Source organism: Marmota marmota, unplaced genomic scaffold (assembly GCF_001458135.2).
Source record: "Marmota marmota marmota unplaced genomic scaffold, marMar, whole genome shotgun sequence".
Lineage (NCBI taxonomy): Eukaryota > Metazoa > Chordata > Mammalia > Rodentia > Sciuridae > Marmota > Marmota marmota.
This window is the reverse complement of record NW_026000185.1, coordinates 9,732,698-9,751,908: the sequence shown is the minus strand read 5'-3', so window position 1 is coordinate 9,751,908 and position 19,211 is coordinate 9,732,698. Positions and strand designations below refer to the sequence as shown.

At 45.4% G+C, this 19,211-nt stretch overlaps 1 protein-coding gene across 1 annotated transcript in view; it reads right to left on the bottom strand.

Moving 5' to 3' along the window:
• Positions 1–6,409: 6,409 nt before the first annotated feature.
• Shisa9 (shisa family member 9) overlaps positions 6,410–19,211 on the bottom strand; it is a 246,088-nt gene continuing 233,286 nt past the window's right edge. The window contains exon 6 of the mRNA XM_048790065.1: positions 6,410–10,241. Within this exon, the coding sequence (XP_048646022.1) occupies positions 9,862–10,241 (380 nt within the window). The 3' untranslated portion in view covers positions 6,410–9,861. The remainder of the gene's footprint in view (positions 10,242–19,211) is intronic.

Below are 19,211 nucleotides of genomic sequence, written 5' to 3'. Positions count from 1 at the left end.
TAGAGATGAGAAAAATCTCGGCTCTGAAAAGCTCAGTAACTTCCCCGAGGTCACATACCCAGAAATGTTAAGGAGGGGATTCAAATCCAAGGCTATCTGACATCATGTCTCTCTTTATGGTGCTTGTTTATCTCTTGCCCACATTCCTTTTTTTTTTTTCTTTTAAAGAAGGAAAGGGAAGAGGTGGTGCAGTATGGACTCCTTCCATCTTCAAAGTCCAGCTTATTCCTAGCCCCTAGTAAGCTGATACTCTGCACTTGTTGAATGAATAACTAAACGAGGTACTTGGAGCAGAAGCGTTGCTCAGAGAGGCATTCTCTGTGTTTTGTCCAAAGTTTTGCTGACTCAGTGTGAGAAGGCGTTCTCTGACACTCCTGGGGAAGATTCCTTTGGCAAACAATGAGACCCAGGATACCTACCCAAACACCTACAAGGTGTTGACGTTTGCTTCACTGAATCTGAGAATTCAACAGACGCCTCACACGTAGGATTCCTGCACGTTCAGCTCAACTGCCTTTGATAAGGGGACATCAAAACACAAAAACAAAATTACAGCATCAGAAACAGTTTTAAATTACCAGAAAATACAGCACCTGTGTGTCATAAATTGCCTCTTTGGAGTCTTCCCATTTTTTACCTTTTTAAGATGAAGACAATCAAGTGATATCTTGGATGTTGAGATTTTTTTTTTCCTGGTAAAAATGAGGTGCCCTTTTATGATGTTTCTGAAGGAGGCATTATAAGATTTGAATCTAAGTGAAACCTCTGAACTTACAAAGAGGAAAATTTCAAGAGGATGTGACAAAATTATTTCTAGCAACCATGACATTTCTTGATATGAAATGCTTTCTTTGAACTGTACAACACAGCATGAGTTAGGATTTGGAATCTGACAAGAAAATAAGTGAGATGGCAGGTGGACGATGAAGACATTCTTCTCCTACAAAGGCTTTACCACGATAACTGGATCCAAATGGAACCAGAGACGTGGAGAGTTAAGTGGGATGCTAGAAATGGCGGGATCAGACAAGTATAAATGCTCTCTCCAGCACTTGCTCTGTGACCTTGAGTAAGTCTTTAACCTCTTAGTTTCCTTATCTATAAAATGAAGCTGGTGATTTTTTTTCAGGGTTGCTGGAAAGAAGCATAGAAGTTTAGTTAAAATGATGATAATGACGATGATGGTGACAATGACATTTATTGAGTGATCAGGGTTTTGTTTTTTTGTTTGTTTTTTTTTGGTGCTAAATACTGTTCTAAGTGCTTTGAGAGCTTTTGCATTTGTTAATAAAATTCTAGTTCCCCATAATCAGTGGTGGGGGCTGAGCTTAGATCCCAGGTGAGTTGGTGGACCGCCCCTCTGCCCATCAAAACATTCAAGGTCTTTGACAATGGAAGGCCCTAGATACCAGCGATGGCAGGCGGCTGCTAAGATGACCCCAAAGGACTCTTGCCCTTGTCTTTACCATCTTATATAAAGCTTTGCCTTCAGGCAACATGATTCTAGCCAATGGAACATGGCAATGTTGAGGGATGTCACTTCTTTCATTAAGCTTCTAAAGATGGTGGCATCTGATTTGCCAACAGAGTCTCTATCTTTAGCCACTTTTGAAGAGGCCAAGTCGCCATGTTGGGGAGGTCCACATGGCAAGAAATGGAGACCAGCCTTTGTCCAAGAGCCAGAGAACTGAGACCTGAAGTCCAACAGTCCTCGAAAATCTGAATTCAGCCAACAAAGTGAGAGAGCTTGGAAAGAGCTTTCCCCAGTTGTACCTCCAGTGAAACTCCAGCCCTGGCTGATACCTTGACTGTGGCTTCCTGAGAGACCCTAGACCCAGAACATAGTATGTCATGCTCAGATTTCAGATCCCAGAAACTGTGAGAATTTTAAAAGTTGTGTTTTCCCCTAAGCTACTAAGTTTTGGGGTAATTATGTATTTTTGCAAGAATAGGAAACTAACGCATCATCTAAATCCAGGGGTTCTCAGACTTTTTCTAGTATGATGGGCCTCATTATTATTTTATCCCCCATATACTTCTAGAACTGAAAACTACCAGTTAACCTACATTCATTAAGCAAGGATTGGTTTTATTTCCCATTTTTAAAAATTCAATAAAATTATATGGGATAAGGTTCACAGTAAAATAATATCTCTGACTTGCACATGACATCACCAGCAGCCAAAAAATTGGAAGAAAAGATACCACACTAACTATAGATGTTTGTACCCAGAGCCAATGTTTGTCCCCAGAAGCTCAGTGTTTCTATTAACCCAAAGGCCTGGGGTATGCAATGAAATCTCTGCAAAGTTTTAAAGACTGAAGATCATATTCTCTGACTCAGGGCTTTGTGTAAGATCCCTTCTTTCATTCTCAGAATCCTTGATAGAGACTCCTATTAGGCCCATTGGGACTCAGATGTGGACCTCCTGGTTCTAAAGGTCCTACTTTCATCCAAAAGCTTATGTTGCCTCCTAGAAAGGGGGCATGACTTTCCTAAGGTCAAGGCCAGGTACCCGGAGGTACCTGTCTCCTGTCCCAGAGTCCTTTTCTGGTCCTGTCCTTCCCACCTCAGAAAACTCAGACAATCTAAAGACCAATCTAAAGTCCCTTGGCTGGGGACCTGTGAAGTCTGAAAGACAGACTTGAAGGACTTGAAGGACAGAAACACTAGCCTAGGAAGCAGCAGTTCAACCCTTCCAGGATGGAGGCAGCTGTAAGAGTGGACGCCAACCAGTGGACACTGCCCATTTCAGAGGAGCCTATGTTTTTATGAAATGCAACTCTCTGGAACTATTTTGTTCCACATTGTGGCTCCACCTCAAAGGAGGCAAGCACAGAGGTGGATCATGAAAAAATTGAAATGGGTCAAGATGGCAGAGCTGGCTCTGGAATCAGACACATCTGGGCTTGAATTCCAAACCAGCCACTCACTGAAGACTCATTCCAGGTCTCTGAGCCTCAGTTTCCCCATCTTGAAAAGGGGAAAAGAAGCAATGTGTGTTCAGGGCCTAACCCGGAGCCTGGCACATAACACAAGCTCAATAATCACTAATAGTAGTTGGTGCTTTCATTAACACTGAGGATTATCTTTCAAGGCTGAGTCCATGAAGAAGACATTTCAGTTTTACATGAGGAGTGTTGCTAATAAGGTGGGACTCAAAGAAACAGAATCTAACAATTTCTGGAACAATGAGGTCTTTGTAACTGGGGTCTCCTAAGCACTAAGCTGGGGAAGGCTTGTATAGAATGCGAGGACATTATCATCAACTGTCTCCAACATGCCTTTAAATAAATGGGCCCCAGCAAAGAGCTTTCTGAAACCGTGACTTCTTTCTGAACCTGTCTTTCCCCTTGAGGATGGGTGAAGACCTGGGAAAATCCATTGCTCTCTGTTCCAATGTCTGGCTGGCCTCCTTCCAGGGAGTAATGAGGACATTTAATATCATTCATAGCTTTGCAAAAAATGACACAGCAAGCTATCAATCAGAAAGAACTGGGCTTCCAACGGTTCTGCCACTGACCTGCTGTGTTACTTTGTGTAAGTTTAACCTCTCTGATCCTTAGTTTCTTTTTCTGTGAGTGGGGGATAGTAAAAATACAATTTCACAGGATCCCATAAAATAATAATTATGATAACAAAAATGAACACCTAAGTATTCACTAGTATTAAGCATTGAACTGATATTTCTCTCTCTCTCTCTCTCTCTCTCTCTCCCTCTCTCTCTCTCTCTCTCTCTCTCTCTCTCTCTCTTTCTCTCTCTCCCCCTCTTTCTCTCTCTTTTATACAGGAGATTCAACCCAAAGATGCTTTACCACTGAGCCACATCCTTAGCCCTTTTAATATTTTTAATATTTGAGGCAGGATCTGACTAATTTGCTTAGAGCCTCACTAAGTTGCTGAGGCTTGGCCTTGAACTTGGGATCTTCCTGCCTCAACCTCCTGAATCACTGGGATTACAGGCATGTGTCATGGTACCCAGCTGAACTAAGAATTCTTTGTCTAGTATTTAACCTCTCACAATATCCAATAATAGAGATAATTCTGTTATATTACCATCATTTATGTTTTAAAGACAAGAACATAGAATCATGAGAGAATAACATAAGTAGTTCAAGTCCCCTGGCCCAAGGGTGCTTAAGCTTGATCGATGGGTAGAATTCAGTGGGTTTGGAACTTAGAGAAGGGAAATCTTCATTTTCCCAAGACTCATCGAAATTTAGCATGTTCCTCAATTAAACTTGTAGACAACAGACCACAATGATATTAGCGCTGACTTGGGACTTTGTCACCGGTGGAATCACGGGTATAGTTATATCAAATTGCAGTTGCAGCAGATGGCTGGAAGAACTGTTTGTGATGTCCTTACTTTGAAACTGGACATTACAGCTTGTTACTTCATGCATTTGCTAAAAGAGCGCATATATTACGATGCCACAATTGTGGGTTTTTAAAAGGTTTTCATGACTCTATTTCAAGATAATGAGTTTCTTTTGTAATTCTGTGTATTGTAGTTTATGCATTGGGGATCATTATTCTGAGACCCATGGGTTTTACCAGGTCCCTAAAGGTGTAATGGGCACAAATAAAGGACTTCCCTACGAGTCTCTGGCTGGCTGCTGGAACAACCAAAAGCCCTCAGTATAAAGCCAGGAATCCAGCAAGTGTTCAAAACATGGAGACCATCTCTACGATGATCATTATTAAGTGCATAAAAGCCAGGTTACCTAGGAGCACACCCGAGGGAAAACCTAGAAGACCATATCCTGACCAGCTATGCTACTGCCATGGCCGTGAGGAAGGGGTGGCTTGCTTAGGGGAGAGAGCAGGATAGGAGGTTATCAGCCCCAACCTCCTCCTTCTGGGATGATGACACAGAATCGCAAACAAGGCTAGTTTTAGACCCCCAGGGACATGGCACCTGGGTGTAGGAATCAAGTCCACCCTCCAGGTCTTCCAGGGTCAGTTCTTCTGGTCACTATAGGACATAACTTTTCGACATTGAACATGAAGCCAAAGGGTGAGGGTCCCCCGCTGTGGCACCTCACTGTAGCACTCCTTTTGCATCCAAGATCCTCGGGATGAGCCTACAGGGGTTGAAGCCATGCAGCTCGAACAATGTGTCTCAGGGCAGGGCACAGAGCCACTGCATGCAATGGCAGGGAGAGTGTTGCCAACTCTGGATTTGGGGGCCCAGTTTAGACATGCGCCATCTGAATCTCTGTAGGGGAGCTCAGGGGTCAGCATGTTCATCAAGCTTCCACGCTGGCCCATGTGCTCATTTAAGTGAGAACCACCACCACGGGCAGAGCAGTTACAGAGTAAGCTCAGGAGTTCGAATCCCAGTTCCACCACTTACAGGTTGAGTCCATTTGAATGAATTACTCAAATTTTAAATAGATCTCTAAACAGCATCTCCAAAGCATCTCAGTACCTACCTTCTCACGTGGTGAGGATTCAATGTCGACTCTCTCTAGCAATGTTTGGTCCTGCAGATATGCTTCCCACGATTGTCATTGCTGCTTAGGAGCGTAAGCAACTGGGTGACTTCATTAGAGGAGCCATGTGGCCCCCACCACACACACAAAGGTGTAATTCTCTATCTTACATCTGCCTCTGTAGGGCCACGTGTCCTGGTTAGTGACTCCACCCTGAACAGCTCTGGAGGGCTGGAAGAGAGCATCCTGGGCATCCTAGCACTGAGACAATATCTCTGACCTTGCCCTTGAGGGTCTAGGAATGCATGCATATTAACGGTCCCTGGAAACTCCATCACACTTGGGCAGGATAATTCAGACCATGTGATGAATGTCCTCTTGCAAAGTTTCCTGCAGCATTAAACCCCAGCCACCCACAGTGATAGCTGACCTAAAAAGGTACCCTCTGTTGACTGCTCTCCTTCTTTTTTGCCTCTCCCCAACCCCTCCCAGCATTCCTTTCCCTTGTTAAATAAAAGACTTGCACTCCGATCCTGCTTTCAGAGCCTCTCTCTGGGGAACTATATTCTGACAGCTATTTCTACCTGAAATTTCCAAGTTCAATAAATAGGAGAACCCAATTTCCTTTCCTTTTAATATTTGTATCTTCTACATTCCTGTAAAAACAAAAGTCCCAAACTCAGCAAGATTCTTGGCCATGAAGATTCACTTAGGAATGACAAGGAAACCCAGCAGTGAAATATATATTTTTAAGGCAAGAAAGTGAACTAAGACACACTTACCAAAAAAAACATCAGCCTCCTGGGAAATTTGTATGAGTACTGTTAACTAGAGATTCCCTTTACGAGCAGCAGTCCCCATACATTCTGAGTAGTAAGACCTAGCCGTGTATGCGAGTACTGATATTTCCTGGTATAAACTCAGATTAAGATGTAGGGACCTAGAAAGATACGTGGCAACCCCAACAGCATCACATATAATCAGTTTTATTGCCAGGTAAGAAATTCATATTAATATAGTGAATACATATGTTTACAAATAAACATTCTTAGAAAACAAACAAATGTTCTTTTTTCTTCATTGTAGGAAGTATTATTGGTATCATAAACTCTGCAGTTGTGACAAGTATTAACACAGGTTTACTTGCAGAACATACGGTTACTAAAATATTTGCACATAAAATATGCTCCATTTACACAAAAAACCGGGGGGGGGGTGTTAGATGGGGATGCCAGGCGGAGCCCAAGGCGAATGGACACTGAGACGCTCTGGGAAGGCAAAGGGAAGCCAGACTCTGGTCCCGTTGGGTTGGGAATTGGGGACAGCTGAAAGGAAGGAGAGGTTAGTGGCAGGGCATGGGATGAGGAGATCCTCTCTTTTGATCTGGTTTTCCTCTTTTAGGCCTCTCCCCGCCTTAGCTATAGGATCCTTGACTTGGTACATGGCTGTCAGAGAGAGTTCCATGGGTCACCCTCTCTCTCTCGGTATCATGAGGTCTGTCTCCCCACATCCAAGAGGAAGCCAAAGAATGAACAGACCTTCCCTGTGCAAACTTTCCTCCATTCATCCCCCAAGGCCACCTGCAAGGCGATGGGACACAAGTGCCTCCTGGGCGTCCTTCTTGGACAGTACTGCTTGGGAAGCACCTGTCCTTCTTGAGCTTTCCACACAGCCACATCTGACTGGCCAGGCTGCTCTTTGCTGCCTAAATTACAACTGTGGACCCCAAGGAGCCAAGTTCACTGGATGAAGTTTACTCCATTTTCAGAGCGTAAAAGAAAAATAAGATGCTCTTGGTTCAGGAGTCCAGAAAGGAACATGATCACCACTGGGATAAGGTCGAGGGCAAAGAGCAAAGGCCAGCCGGAAGGGAGACAAGAATCACAGAACTTCTGAGATGGTGGGAACCTCAAGGAAAAGCCAGCCCAGCATTTCCTGAAGTGTGGGCAGTGTCCCACCAGAACAGGCAAAGTGACTGTGGGCAGCCCACGGATGGACACAGCACTATCTGCCATGGACTCACATAGGGAAGAATTTCCTTTTCCTTCACCTTTCAGCCCATCTGATTAATCCACAGAAAGCCTCCGGCAGGGGCCGGTATATAAAACAACCCGAATGTCTCCTCATCTCTTTATCAGAGAGAGAGAGAGAGAGGCTGCACCAGGCTCTGGGGTTTGAACCAGCATTTAGCTAGGATTTAATCAACACTGCATTCTTTCCTGTGCATTTATTTTAATGCTTACTTCCTATTTGTGGCAATTGGTGCCAGTTTTCTATTTGTGATAAAGCCAGGAAACTGTCCTTTTAAAAAGGACATGTAATTAAAATTGAATCAATTTAGAGACAGATATTGTGTTTGTGGTGTGCAGAGTTGCCAACGGGTTGTTGCAGGTACATAGCTGACCAAAGTGTAAAAAAAAAAAAAAATAGTGACCATGCCCAGCGGGTTCACTGCACCCTGGAGAGTGCTGGAATGTCGGCATGGAGGGGCTCTGACTCTGTCACCTCCTGCACTGCGCCTCTTTGTACACGGGAGTCTCAGACAGTGGGCTCTTTGCAAGATTTCATTTTTAAAAATAGGCACAGGTTTTTCCATTTCAAAAAGCTTACAAAGCTTGACCTAGCCTCAATTCCCCATGTTTCCATGCAGGACTAAGAACGAGAGAGATCAAAAACATTATCGGTGTCCTAATATCTGCTGGGAGCGAGGAGAATCAATGTCGGTTGTGCTGATTCCATGACGCCAGGGCGGAGAGACCCGGGAGGCAGATCATGGCAGGAAATGCTGATTCTCCTCTGAGAAGATCTCGTGGGGTTTTTGGAGGCGCTTGTTAATTAATCTGCTAAGATCTTTAGGGGCTGGTGGAAAACCTTTCATTTAATATGAAACTCTCTTCTCCCTCCATGCACCTCTTTGGACTTCCACAAGATAAATAAAACTGTTAGGAAAACTGTTGGGACACCCAAGGGCTCTCTTGGCTATGAGAACCGATCTGAACCAGGGAATTCTGGGTGAGGGACTCAAGGTGCTGAAGTACATGGGCAGGCAATTTGGAGGGACCATAGGAGTTTGGGAGTGTCCTTAGGTACCCCTGACATTGCAGCAGCCCCCTTGATGGGTGTTATGGGTTGGGCTCACCTACAAAGGAAGGATGGAAACATCTTCTACTACTGCAGAAAAACAGGAGGGAGGGGGGCTGAAAGAACACAGGTTGCACTTGGGAAACAAGACTGTCATTGAACAACAGCAACACATTGAAGGCACCCCACGCTTATGACGTTTCAGTCCAAAGCAGTTGAAGTTTCGCAGCGGTGGCGGCAACACTCTGAAGGGGAAGAAGGTTCGGGACAGGCAGTTAATAGAGGATTTGTTTCTGTGGCTGTTTCAGGTCTTGGAAGTGAGGGAGAAACACCGGAAATCGGAAGCTTCTGGGTGCTCATCTCACCTCCAATAGACTTTCCCCACTGTGGATGTTTTGATGTTGCTGCTGATGTCATTACCGACTTCTTAAGTCTTGAAGATGGGGGACAAAAATGGATATCGTGTTCTGTTTTGTAGTGGGCTTGCATTTGATCTGTCTTTTTTAAAAAAGTTGTTATGCAGTACCCTCTGGACCCTCTGGACCCTCTGCCTGCCCTCCCATTTCCATGGTCACGGTCTTTATGGGAGCTCTCCAAAAGGTTCTTTCCCTCCCATCACTGCAGGGGGGGGGTTCAGGGTCTATTTGTTTTTTTTGTTTGTTTGTTTTTGTTTTTTGTGAGTTTGAGTGTGTTGTTATTTTTTTGCTTTTGACATCAATGATATGAAAAGTCCTATCAACATAATGATGGGGGTCCAGATAGGGTCTCACATCCATCACCACTTTGTGACCCCTCACCTCTTGGGATTAGAAAATGCTCCTAACGTGGGCAAGTTCCTCCCGGAATAACTCCTCTTCTGAAGTGCACTCTTCTCCGATGCTCACCCTCATTTTTCCTTTACCTACCCCCTTTACCTGGAAACAGACGGCAGGTGGCTAATGGTATATGTGTGTGCTCAAATGGACAATTTCTCTAAATTGTGCTACTTATATGATTTCTTCATCATGGATTTCAGTTTCAAGTTAGGAGGGAAAGAAAAATCAGCCCCTCAGTGTGGGCACGTGAGTTGGCCACCTTGGTGCGAAGCTGAGAGTGGGCCTCAGTTTCTCCTTGCTGTGCTGCTGGGTGTCCATGCTTCTGTCTTCCTCAGCTGCCCGCCGGCACGTGTGTAGGCATGACCCAGGAAAAGCGTGATCTGTGTCCCCAGGAGGTCCGTCCCTGGTTCCTGCAGAAGGTGAGTGTGTGGGTGCTTGTGGGGAGGAAGGGGAGGGCATGGGCCAGGGTGATTTTTTGCCTCTCTCAGTTGAGTGTGGTCTCCAGGGTGCTCCCTGCAGTGACAGCTCAGACAGTCACCTCCGTTTTGCTGTTGGTGATGAAGTATGGCTGTGTGGGTGGGTAGTGCTGCGTGCGAGTTCCCAGGGGGTCGCTGGACCCTGTCTCGGCCATGCCCAGCTTCCCCTTGTTGCTGTAAGCCTGCCGCCGGAGAGACTGCTCGCTGGGCTCCCAGCCCTTAAAGTTGGTGGTGGAGTTGTAGGCCAGGGGGTGGGGGGGCATCTTGTTGGCTCGGGACTTCTGTCCGTTCTGCTTGGCGGGACCGTGCTCAGGGCTGAAGGCCCGGGGCTCATCCTCCACTCGGACGGGGTGCAGAGGTAAGTTCCCCTTGGCGGCCAGCTCGGCCAGGTGCCGTCGCTTGGAGTAGAAGTCGTCATTGACCTTGTCAGCTGTACAGTGGGATGGGTGGACGAGAGGGCAGGAAGAGGGAGAGAGAGGAGAGAGACAGTTAGGGATCATTAGCAGGTCAACCCGGGAAAGGCCTGAGAACGGACCAGCACAGAGAGACACCATAGAAGCTGCACCTGGAACAAGACAGAGTGACTGTCCACGTCACAAACAAGAGCAGGACCAAGGGTCAAAGACGTGCCCGGGGGGCTCTCTAGAGCCTCCCAAACCAACGCTCCTCCTCCCACAGTCCCACCTGGCCTTCCGCCATTTTTGGCTTCCCTATGACATCCCAGCATCATTTCTTTATTGTTAAAACGATACATTCTCGTTAAGAAAAATATGGAACATGCTGAGAAATATTCCTGTCCATCATCTACTGCTCAGGATAGCCCCAATCCACCATGGGCTGTGTCCTCTTCCAGTGGTTTTAATCAATGGAGTTTATAATTATATATTATAATATAATTTGGGATTATATGTGGTTGGTTTGGTTGCTATTAGCATTAAGCTGACTTGTAGCCAAATCCCAGCTCTGCCACCAATAAGGCAGTGTCACTTTGGCTAAGTCAACTTCTATTACCATCAGCTTCTGCGCGAGGAAAGTGGTAAGACTGAGGAAGTATTTATTTGGAGGGTTCAGTGCTTTGACATGTGTAGGCACTTAGATATGAGCCACCACCATTATCATCTTGTCATCACCACGACCGCTTCAGGTCCCCCTGCACCATCCTAGCAGGTGCTTCTCCCTCCCGTCACAGCAATGAGCAGCATTTGAAGGCTGCGTGATTTCAAATGGAACTATGAAAATCAGCCAATGCCCCTGCTGATGGACATTGAAGCTTCACCAGTAATTCTCTATTACAAGTAAGGCTGGGATGAGACCCTTTGGGCCTAAACCTCTCTTTATATTGAGTATTTTTAAATTTAGAATAATTCTAAAAATATTTTCTTAATTTACATCAAAGATGGGCAAACCGTGACCCCACTGGATGCCAACAAATCCAATGACCACTTGTTCACATAAATGAGGTCTCACTGGGAACAAGGCCACACCTGTTCACATCTGTGCTGTGGACGGCTGCTTCTATTCTGCTATCGCTGGGGTAGCACTGAGGACTTGTGGCAGACATGGCCTGGAGACCTTGAAATACTTACTATCCAGCACTTTAAGAAAGAGTTGGCTGACCCCTAATCTGGATTACCCAAGTGGAAGCAAGTTGGTCAGAGAGTGCAAACTCAAGACTCTTGACCATGTTGCCAACTACTCTACAAGAGCTGTGCTTATTTCCACCCGATTTCACCACACTCCTGCACAGATTGACCCCTCCTTCCTTATTTCTTTTTCTTTCTTTCCTTATTTATTTGATGATGTTATGAGACCACCCCCCTTTTGTTTTATTTTCTCTTGTAATTTTTTTATATCTTTATTTTATCTACTTATTTTTTTTATGTGTTGCTGAGGATCGAACCCAGGGCCTCACACATGTGAGGAAAGCACTCTACCACTGAGCCACAACCCCAGCCCTTCTTGTAATTTTTTTACATCATAAGATTCTCTACTTTTTAAAATTAATTTATGAACAGTAAACTTTTCGAATTATCTCTCTCTGGAAGCCAGAACTGTTTGGGCTCCTTCATTGACATGTTCAATGCCCCATGGTATCGCAGGTGTGACTTCATATCAATTAATGGAGATCATACCAGTTCCATATTTTTTTTCATTTGGTCCATTCAATGAGAAAATTAGAAAAGATGGGGATTATTCCCCCTGCTTGATAAGTGAGGGAAGTGTCAAGCTCAGGCACGTGAGGGACTTCACTAAGGTTACCTGTGGCTAGTACGTGTCAGGGTAGAAACCAAGTCCGATAAACATCATTTGATGCTTTTGAAAGAACACAGAGGGGAAGCTTAAATCCCCCAAGTCCCTCACTTGCTACCTCTGTGATGGGGCAGACATCACTCATTGATCACAGAGAGCTCTTTCCTGGTAAGACTAAGTCTGCTTACACTCCTCAGCACAACACCCCAGGAAGTGCCTGTCAACTTCAGGCTTACTACAGTTGTAGGTGGGTTTACTTGTTATGCAAATAGCCTTAATAGTCTTTGAAGAGAAAAGTCCCCTTTCCCCGAATTCTAGAGCTATTTGAAGGTAAAATATGCACAAATCAAAAGGAATCTTAGAGTCTGCAACTAAAAATGTGAGAAGCACAAATTCCTGAATGTTAGAAACCCTCAGGATGGCACAAGTTAACACAGGATCTGGGCTAGAAGCCCATCTTCCTGCTTTCCTGAATGCCACATGCCTTCAACAGAACAATGCCCGAAGAGTTCTCTTAGATTTCCACATTCATCTATGCAGTCACCTCCTGGGAAGACTGACTGGCATCTCACCTTGTATTGTTATATTGTATGCATGTCTGAATACGTAACAATAAATCCCACCATTATGCACAACTATAATGCACCCAGAAAAAAATGTGGGGGAAAAATTGACTGGCATCTCTGTCTCAAGGAGACCACCACATCAACATGATGCATATTTCTTCTTCTTTGGGTTCCTCCTTTTCTTTCACATGGGACCACCCACCACCTAGACACTCAAGCCAGAAACTTGGGAGCAGTTGTCCCTCCTTGTCTCTGGAGTACAACTGCTAAGTCCTCAAGGGACTTCCTATTATGTTTTTTTGGTACTGGGACTGAACCCACACCCCTATGTGGAGAAGGAAGCCCAGGCCAGCACCCTGGGGGCTAAGAAACCCACAGACCAGTTACTCATGTTCACCACAGGCAACAGCCTGCTAAATGCCAGATGTCCTGGCCATCCTGGACCATATAGCCATCAGCCAATCTGCTTGCTAACCCCAAATATAGAGAGCCACAATAAGTCTAGAACAAATCAGAACTACCCAGCTGATCCTTAATCATGATCCCAATAAAGAGTCAGAAAACTAAGCCATTAAGGATTGGAATCATTTGTTATGCAGCAGTAGATGACTGACACATGCCAATAGCAAAACCCCTGGGATGGGAAGGAGCATGGTAGTTCTGAGAAATTGAAAGGATATCTGTTTAGAGGGGGAAAAAAGCAAGGCTAGCTTTCAATCATCAAATGTCCACAGGACAAGATTATATTACTCACACCTATTTATTTGTCTGACCATCTCCCTCTATAGGACTCGAGTGTTTTCAGAGAGGTGAGGCACAGATTGGGTGCCTGGGGCACTGAAACAGCTCACCAAAGACAGACTTTCAAAATTATTTCAGCAACAAGGAGGTGGCTGGAGATGAGGTGGTGGAAATGCAGTTTTCATGAAATCTCCTTCTCATAGTGTTTCTGGTTTCCTCTGATTTGGAGCAAGACAAAAGGGAAGAAATGCTTACCTGGCCACCCTCTGCTTTGTGCAGCATGGCCTCTGTCTTAGTATATGAAAAGAACTCCTTGTGAAAGAAATAACAGATTCATTGAACACTCTTGTAAGCCCCATTAATAAATGCACTAACCTAATCGGTCCTGGTACCTGTGGGCAGATGGCTGACTGGCAGACCAGGAAACAGATGCGTTGGCCTCTCAAGAACACTGGCCGTCTCCTGTTTGATTTTTCTTCATTTAAAAAAGAGGGAGAAAGAAAGAAAAAGGTGCTTTTCTTCCAATGAGTCTAATTGCCTTGAAGGAACTGGGGCTGTAAAATTAAACCGTACCCTTCCTCCATCTGTCTCCCTCTTAATTAGCAGCAGACACCAGTACAGGTGCAGGGCGGGACACAGCCTCGCTTCCATGCAGAGAGGGAGCGTGGAGGTAATAACCAGTCTCCCAGACGAGCTGCACATGTGAGGGCTCCGCAGGTGGCCTCCCACCTACCATCTTTCCTTGGGCCAAAGATATCTCAAGGAGGTTCCTGCAGCTCATGCTAACCCGGTGGTATTCTTGGGTCTCAGGTAATGGAACTCACCTGCTAAGTGAAGTCCCACCCCAAGTCTTCACCATTCCTCATGAGCTCTAGGCCAGGCACCCCGCTAGGGAGTTTCCGTGTTTCCCCCTCCAAATATTCTCAGCACCCTAATGGGGGAGGATGCTATTATTGGTCTCATTTTATAATTGGGGGAACTGAGAGTCAGAGAAGTTTTGGTGACTTGTCCAAGTGGATCTGGGCTCTGACCCAGGATACGAAGCTCTACTTCTTAACTTTATGGCCACCTGCATGGTAGAAGATGAACACTGTTCTGTGACAAGGGGCTGAAGGAGAATACCCCTTCAAAACTATAGAAGTGAGGATTACACAGGGAAAACACTCTTCTTGATCCTTTCTCTCAAAACATCAGAAAGCAAAGTACACAGGTAACTACCGTGTGCTCAAGAGAAAACACCAACAGTCAAGGCCAGAGGTTTCATGACATCCCAATCCCCCACTACACACATATGTTTTTCCTTGTCTTCATGAAGGTGGTTCAGGAGCCCAGAGCTGGAGGTGACATGAGACTCTCAACATTCAGTGGGCTCCTCCATTACGGGAGGCATGGGTCCTGGAACCTTTGAGGTGCACTGGCATTGGCTGAACTGAAGGCCAGTCACCAAAGGAGGTGGCCTCCCATCCCAGAGCTGGGTTACATAAGGAGCCACATGCTTCTCCTAGAACCAGGAGGAGACTGGGGTCCTCCCCCGGGGCTGGACACTCTTTAGGATCCTTCCACGTGTCTTCCCACTTAACCTCCTGTGTCAATGGGGTGGGTGTAGTTGCCAGGGCTCTGTGCACTATTTCTCTCCATGACCCTCAGATGTTCACCAATACTTGTTCTCCTGGTGCTTCCACTATTCCCACCCCACCATGCAGAGAGCAGCAATCACATCTGATGGTAACCAAGAGCCAAAGTGTTGGTTTCACATCCCCTGCTAGGCTCCTGGAAGCCATAATTGAGCCCCAGGTCTTGAAAAGCAAGACTTTGGCAGTGAGATCTGAAAATGCTGGAAAGAGGAATTAATGAGGCTGAGAGTTAGAAGGATTCAGTGCGCCAATGCACATTGGACATACGCACATCTGCTTTTGGTGACTGTAAAATCTTCCTTTACAATATGAAGGAAAGAATGCTGAACTTAATTGAAGATGGAAATGGGTTTAAATCCCACCTCTTCCACTTATAGGCTTGAGACCTTGAGCAAATTACCTAAGCTCTCCAAGCTTCACCTATAAAATCAAAAATAAAATAACATGACTTATGCAATGGGGGAGTTTCCGGTATTGGAGTGAACCATGTAGAGTGCTCTGCACCAAGGTCATTGCCTCAAAGTAAGTATTCAATACATTGCGGCTGCTACTGCTGTCATTGTTAGAAAATAAAAGGAATTTAAAATGAGGATAACAAAATCTACTTTGCAGAGTGCAGCAGAGAAGTAAATGAGACAAGGCATGTAAAATCTCAGCATATTATACATGGTACAAATTAGGACTCCTCAAGTATATAACCCCATCTTAGAGATACTGTAGATGGCTTCTTATCTGCCATGCTTATCTGCTGGATCAGATCTTTTCAACCTTTTTTTTCCCCTTGAGTACATGTTCATCCAGCTTCAAACGAGATTTTCCAGCCTTCTTAGATGCCAAATCTGACCGGTGTGCCTGATCTCTCACCAATGGAATGGTAGCAAAAATGATGTACCCAATCTCCACATCAAATTACTTTGCTTTAAAGAAAACTGCAGTCCTGGGTGTCCTCTCTGCCCCTTCCCAGGCTAGAATGATATTATGACAACAAATACCTATAACAATGCTGGTGGGGAAGGGGAGAAGAGACCAACAAGGCTGGAGGAGCCTGGATCCTTGAGTGACCACTTGGAGTGGAGATGCCCCACCAACCTGGACCACTCCAGTGGGGACGATCACCTGAGAAACACATGTCTTTATCTTAAGCTACAACATTTGTGGGGGGCTTTTTGCTAATGTCAGGCGATATTTGCTTTAACTTATATAGAAACAGTTTCTGGGGTCTCTGCCTTTTTTTTTAACCTCCCTCACAAGCTAAATTAAAAAGTGAAAGGGGGACAGCTCCTGATATTAATAAAATATCCAGGCATTTGTCTTTTCTTTTGAAATACATGCTGTAAAGCTGTGCCGGATCCTGAGGCTATCTCAGCAGGCAGAAACAAGAAAGGCAGGAAAGAGTTGAACTCCCTAAGCAGGAGAGGACCAGGGAGGAGGTGGGAAGATGTGTCTTTTTGGCAAATTAGCCCCATTTCCCCTGGTCCGGGTCCTTGCTGCAGAGCGCAGGTAGAGAGAATTGCATTTGGACCAGTCCTAATGAAGCCCAAGGCCTCACCTCTCCCAACAGGACACCAAATCTTTCCTGAGGCTCATCACTCAAAGAGAAAACCAGAAAGGGGTGTCCAGAAGCCTGGCCCCTTCTTTATGTTAACCCTGAGTGCTCCTGATGGGACGTCTCACTGCCTTTGGTGGGAAGATTCTGAAATTGCCTGAATTGGGCTTTGCACCAAAGCCGCTTGTGTTGTGGCTGCTGGGAGCCCTTTGTGAGTCTCCTGCTGCTGACAACCCTCTGAAACCTTGGGCCCTCTGCGTCTTCACTTAGGCAGACCAGGTCTGCGGCCGCCATTTTCAGAATGGCTGTCCAACAAAGGTGGACAGGCTTATGCTCCAGCCATGGCTGACTACAGAGTTCCTGGAGGGAAACCATGTGTTCACTCTCTGCCTTTCCATGTGTCCTGCATTGCTGCTCCAGAGATGGAGCCACTTCTTTTCAGAAACCCATTGTGTGGTTTGTCTTCTGATGAGCCTCCATGCTGGTGAAATTTCGTACAACTGGTGGTTTTAAAAATGAAGAAAATTGAAGGTAAGGATCCTTAGTCCCATTTGCCAACTTTCACTTTACTATATTTCCCTGCAATCATCTCAAAGTAGGTAATTATGGGATTTGGGATGTTGGATTAATGCATGAATCAATTTATTGGTCCTTTGCTGTATCCACACTCTTTTCCACATGACTTTGAAACTCCTCCAGGGAAAGAGAAGAGGCTCACTGCTGGACTCTGAGTCGATCCACATGACTGCCGATGTGAGCAGACACGATGCAGACAGAGGTCTGAAGAAGCGCTTGGTGGGCTTTGGCTGCCCTCTTGCACCTTGGCCACCATCATGAGAATGTGTCCGGGCCACCCTCCCTGAGCAGGGGCAGAGCCACATAAGTCATTCCAGCTAAAACCAGCCCAGATCGTCCCTTATCCAGCCAACTCCCAGACAGATGGGTGAACTCAGCTGAGACTAAAAGAACCTCCCACATCAGTGCAAATCACTGACTCCTGATCTAAATAAATGCTGAGCTCAAAAACCAATAAGCCACGAGATTTGCTGTCCGTTGTTACACAGTGTGATGTGGCCATGGACAATTGATACAAGTACCAATTGTTCACTCACCCTACTTCTAGGAAGGAAGAGCCCTCAGTTTTCAGGTGGGAGCCAGCTCTCCCCTGTTCTTAACCCATGGGGTGACATACCTCTCCACTCCCCCACACCATGCTATTCCCCAACATAGTCCATCTTATTGCTCTCACCACAATGACTTTTTGGGGGGTAAGTGCAGGATGAAGCAAGCCAATCAGAGCAAAGCCTGGGATCTGTATAGAGACAGGGGAAGCCAACAAGATCAATAATCTCAAGCTTTCTAATTCATACACTTAACAGCCTACTATACAACAAGTTCAAAGATATCTTACTGGCTAGAAACACCACTGGGTCTAGAATATAGGTCTCCAGACTTCCATCTGGCTGATTTTCTGTTTCCAAGTCCTTTAGAAAAGACAACACTTCCTTCAGATTCTAGGCCCAGCTTAATTTCATAATTTATTGACCCAATGCATGTTGCATGCCTACTGTGTGCTGTGGGCATCATGCAAGGTGGCTTTGGAAGGAAGCATCCAGTTGGCTTATGCACAGAGGAACCTACTTTCAAACTAATAAAGTGTTTATTGCAACTCTGATGCAATGGCTTTTTCTGAAAATCAGAGAACCCTCTCCACTGGTTCCTTTCATGTCCTGTGATCCCAAGGAAGCTCATCCAAACTCCAGTGCTTGCTGTGTGCTTTTCAAAAGGGCTGAACTCGAGAGCAGGTGGGATTTGATTTTTATTAAAAAAAATCACCTCTCATCACCTCCTGTGCTCCTCCTGCTCTGTATCATACTGCTTGCTACCAAACCAATAACCCAAATCAGAAAATTGCGAGAGCCAGAATTTCAAGTAATGTTTTAAGGTGGCCTTCAGGTGGAAGTCTCTCAGGACATCTGCAGGCTGTGTGCACTCCAATGGAACTATAACCCAATTACACGTTTTCTATTGCTTTGTGCCTTCAATGTTTCTGGGACTAACACTTCTTACTGGGCTACATCAATTTTCTTAGAGGGAAGAAAGAACTAGAATTCGTTGAATACCTACTGTGGGCTAGACACTGTTGTACCCATTTCCTCTACACGATCACATTTACACCCTCTTAAAGAACGATGGTAGGGCAATTTCATTCTTTCCATGTGGCAGATGAAGGAACGTGAGGCCCAGAGATGTTGAATAATTACGCTGTCAAGTCACCCCGCCGTTGCTAATAAGTAGCAGAGCAGGAAAATCAAATCCTAGAGTCCACCTCCGATGCTGGCATCTTCTAGCTACAGCCCAATTCAAAACATCACGAGGATGATCATTTTATTTCAGCAAACATGAAAAACACTCATGTTGGGCAGAATGCTGGCAGGAAAATTGGTGCTGTAGTGCAAACTGTGCACTTAGGATAGGGTAGGTGTACACTGCACTGTACATAAGAATCACTCAGAAAGTGTGTTTAAAAAAAAATCAGGGACCCCACATTCCCAAGTTCCAGGTGCTTAGGATTGTTGGACCCTGGATTTACATTTGTAGCTGGTTTCTCTAGTGGGACTGGGTCAAGTCCTTGAGCCCCTCTTTGAGGTCTGAGTCCTGGT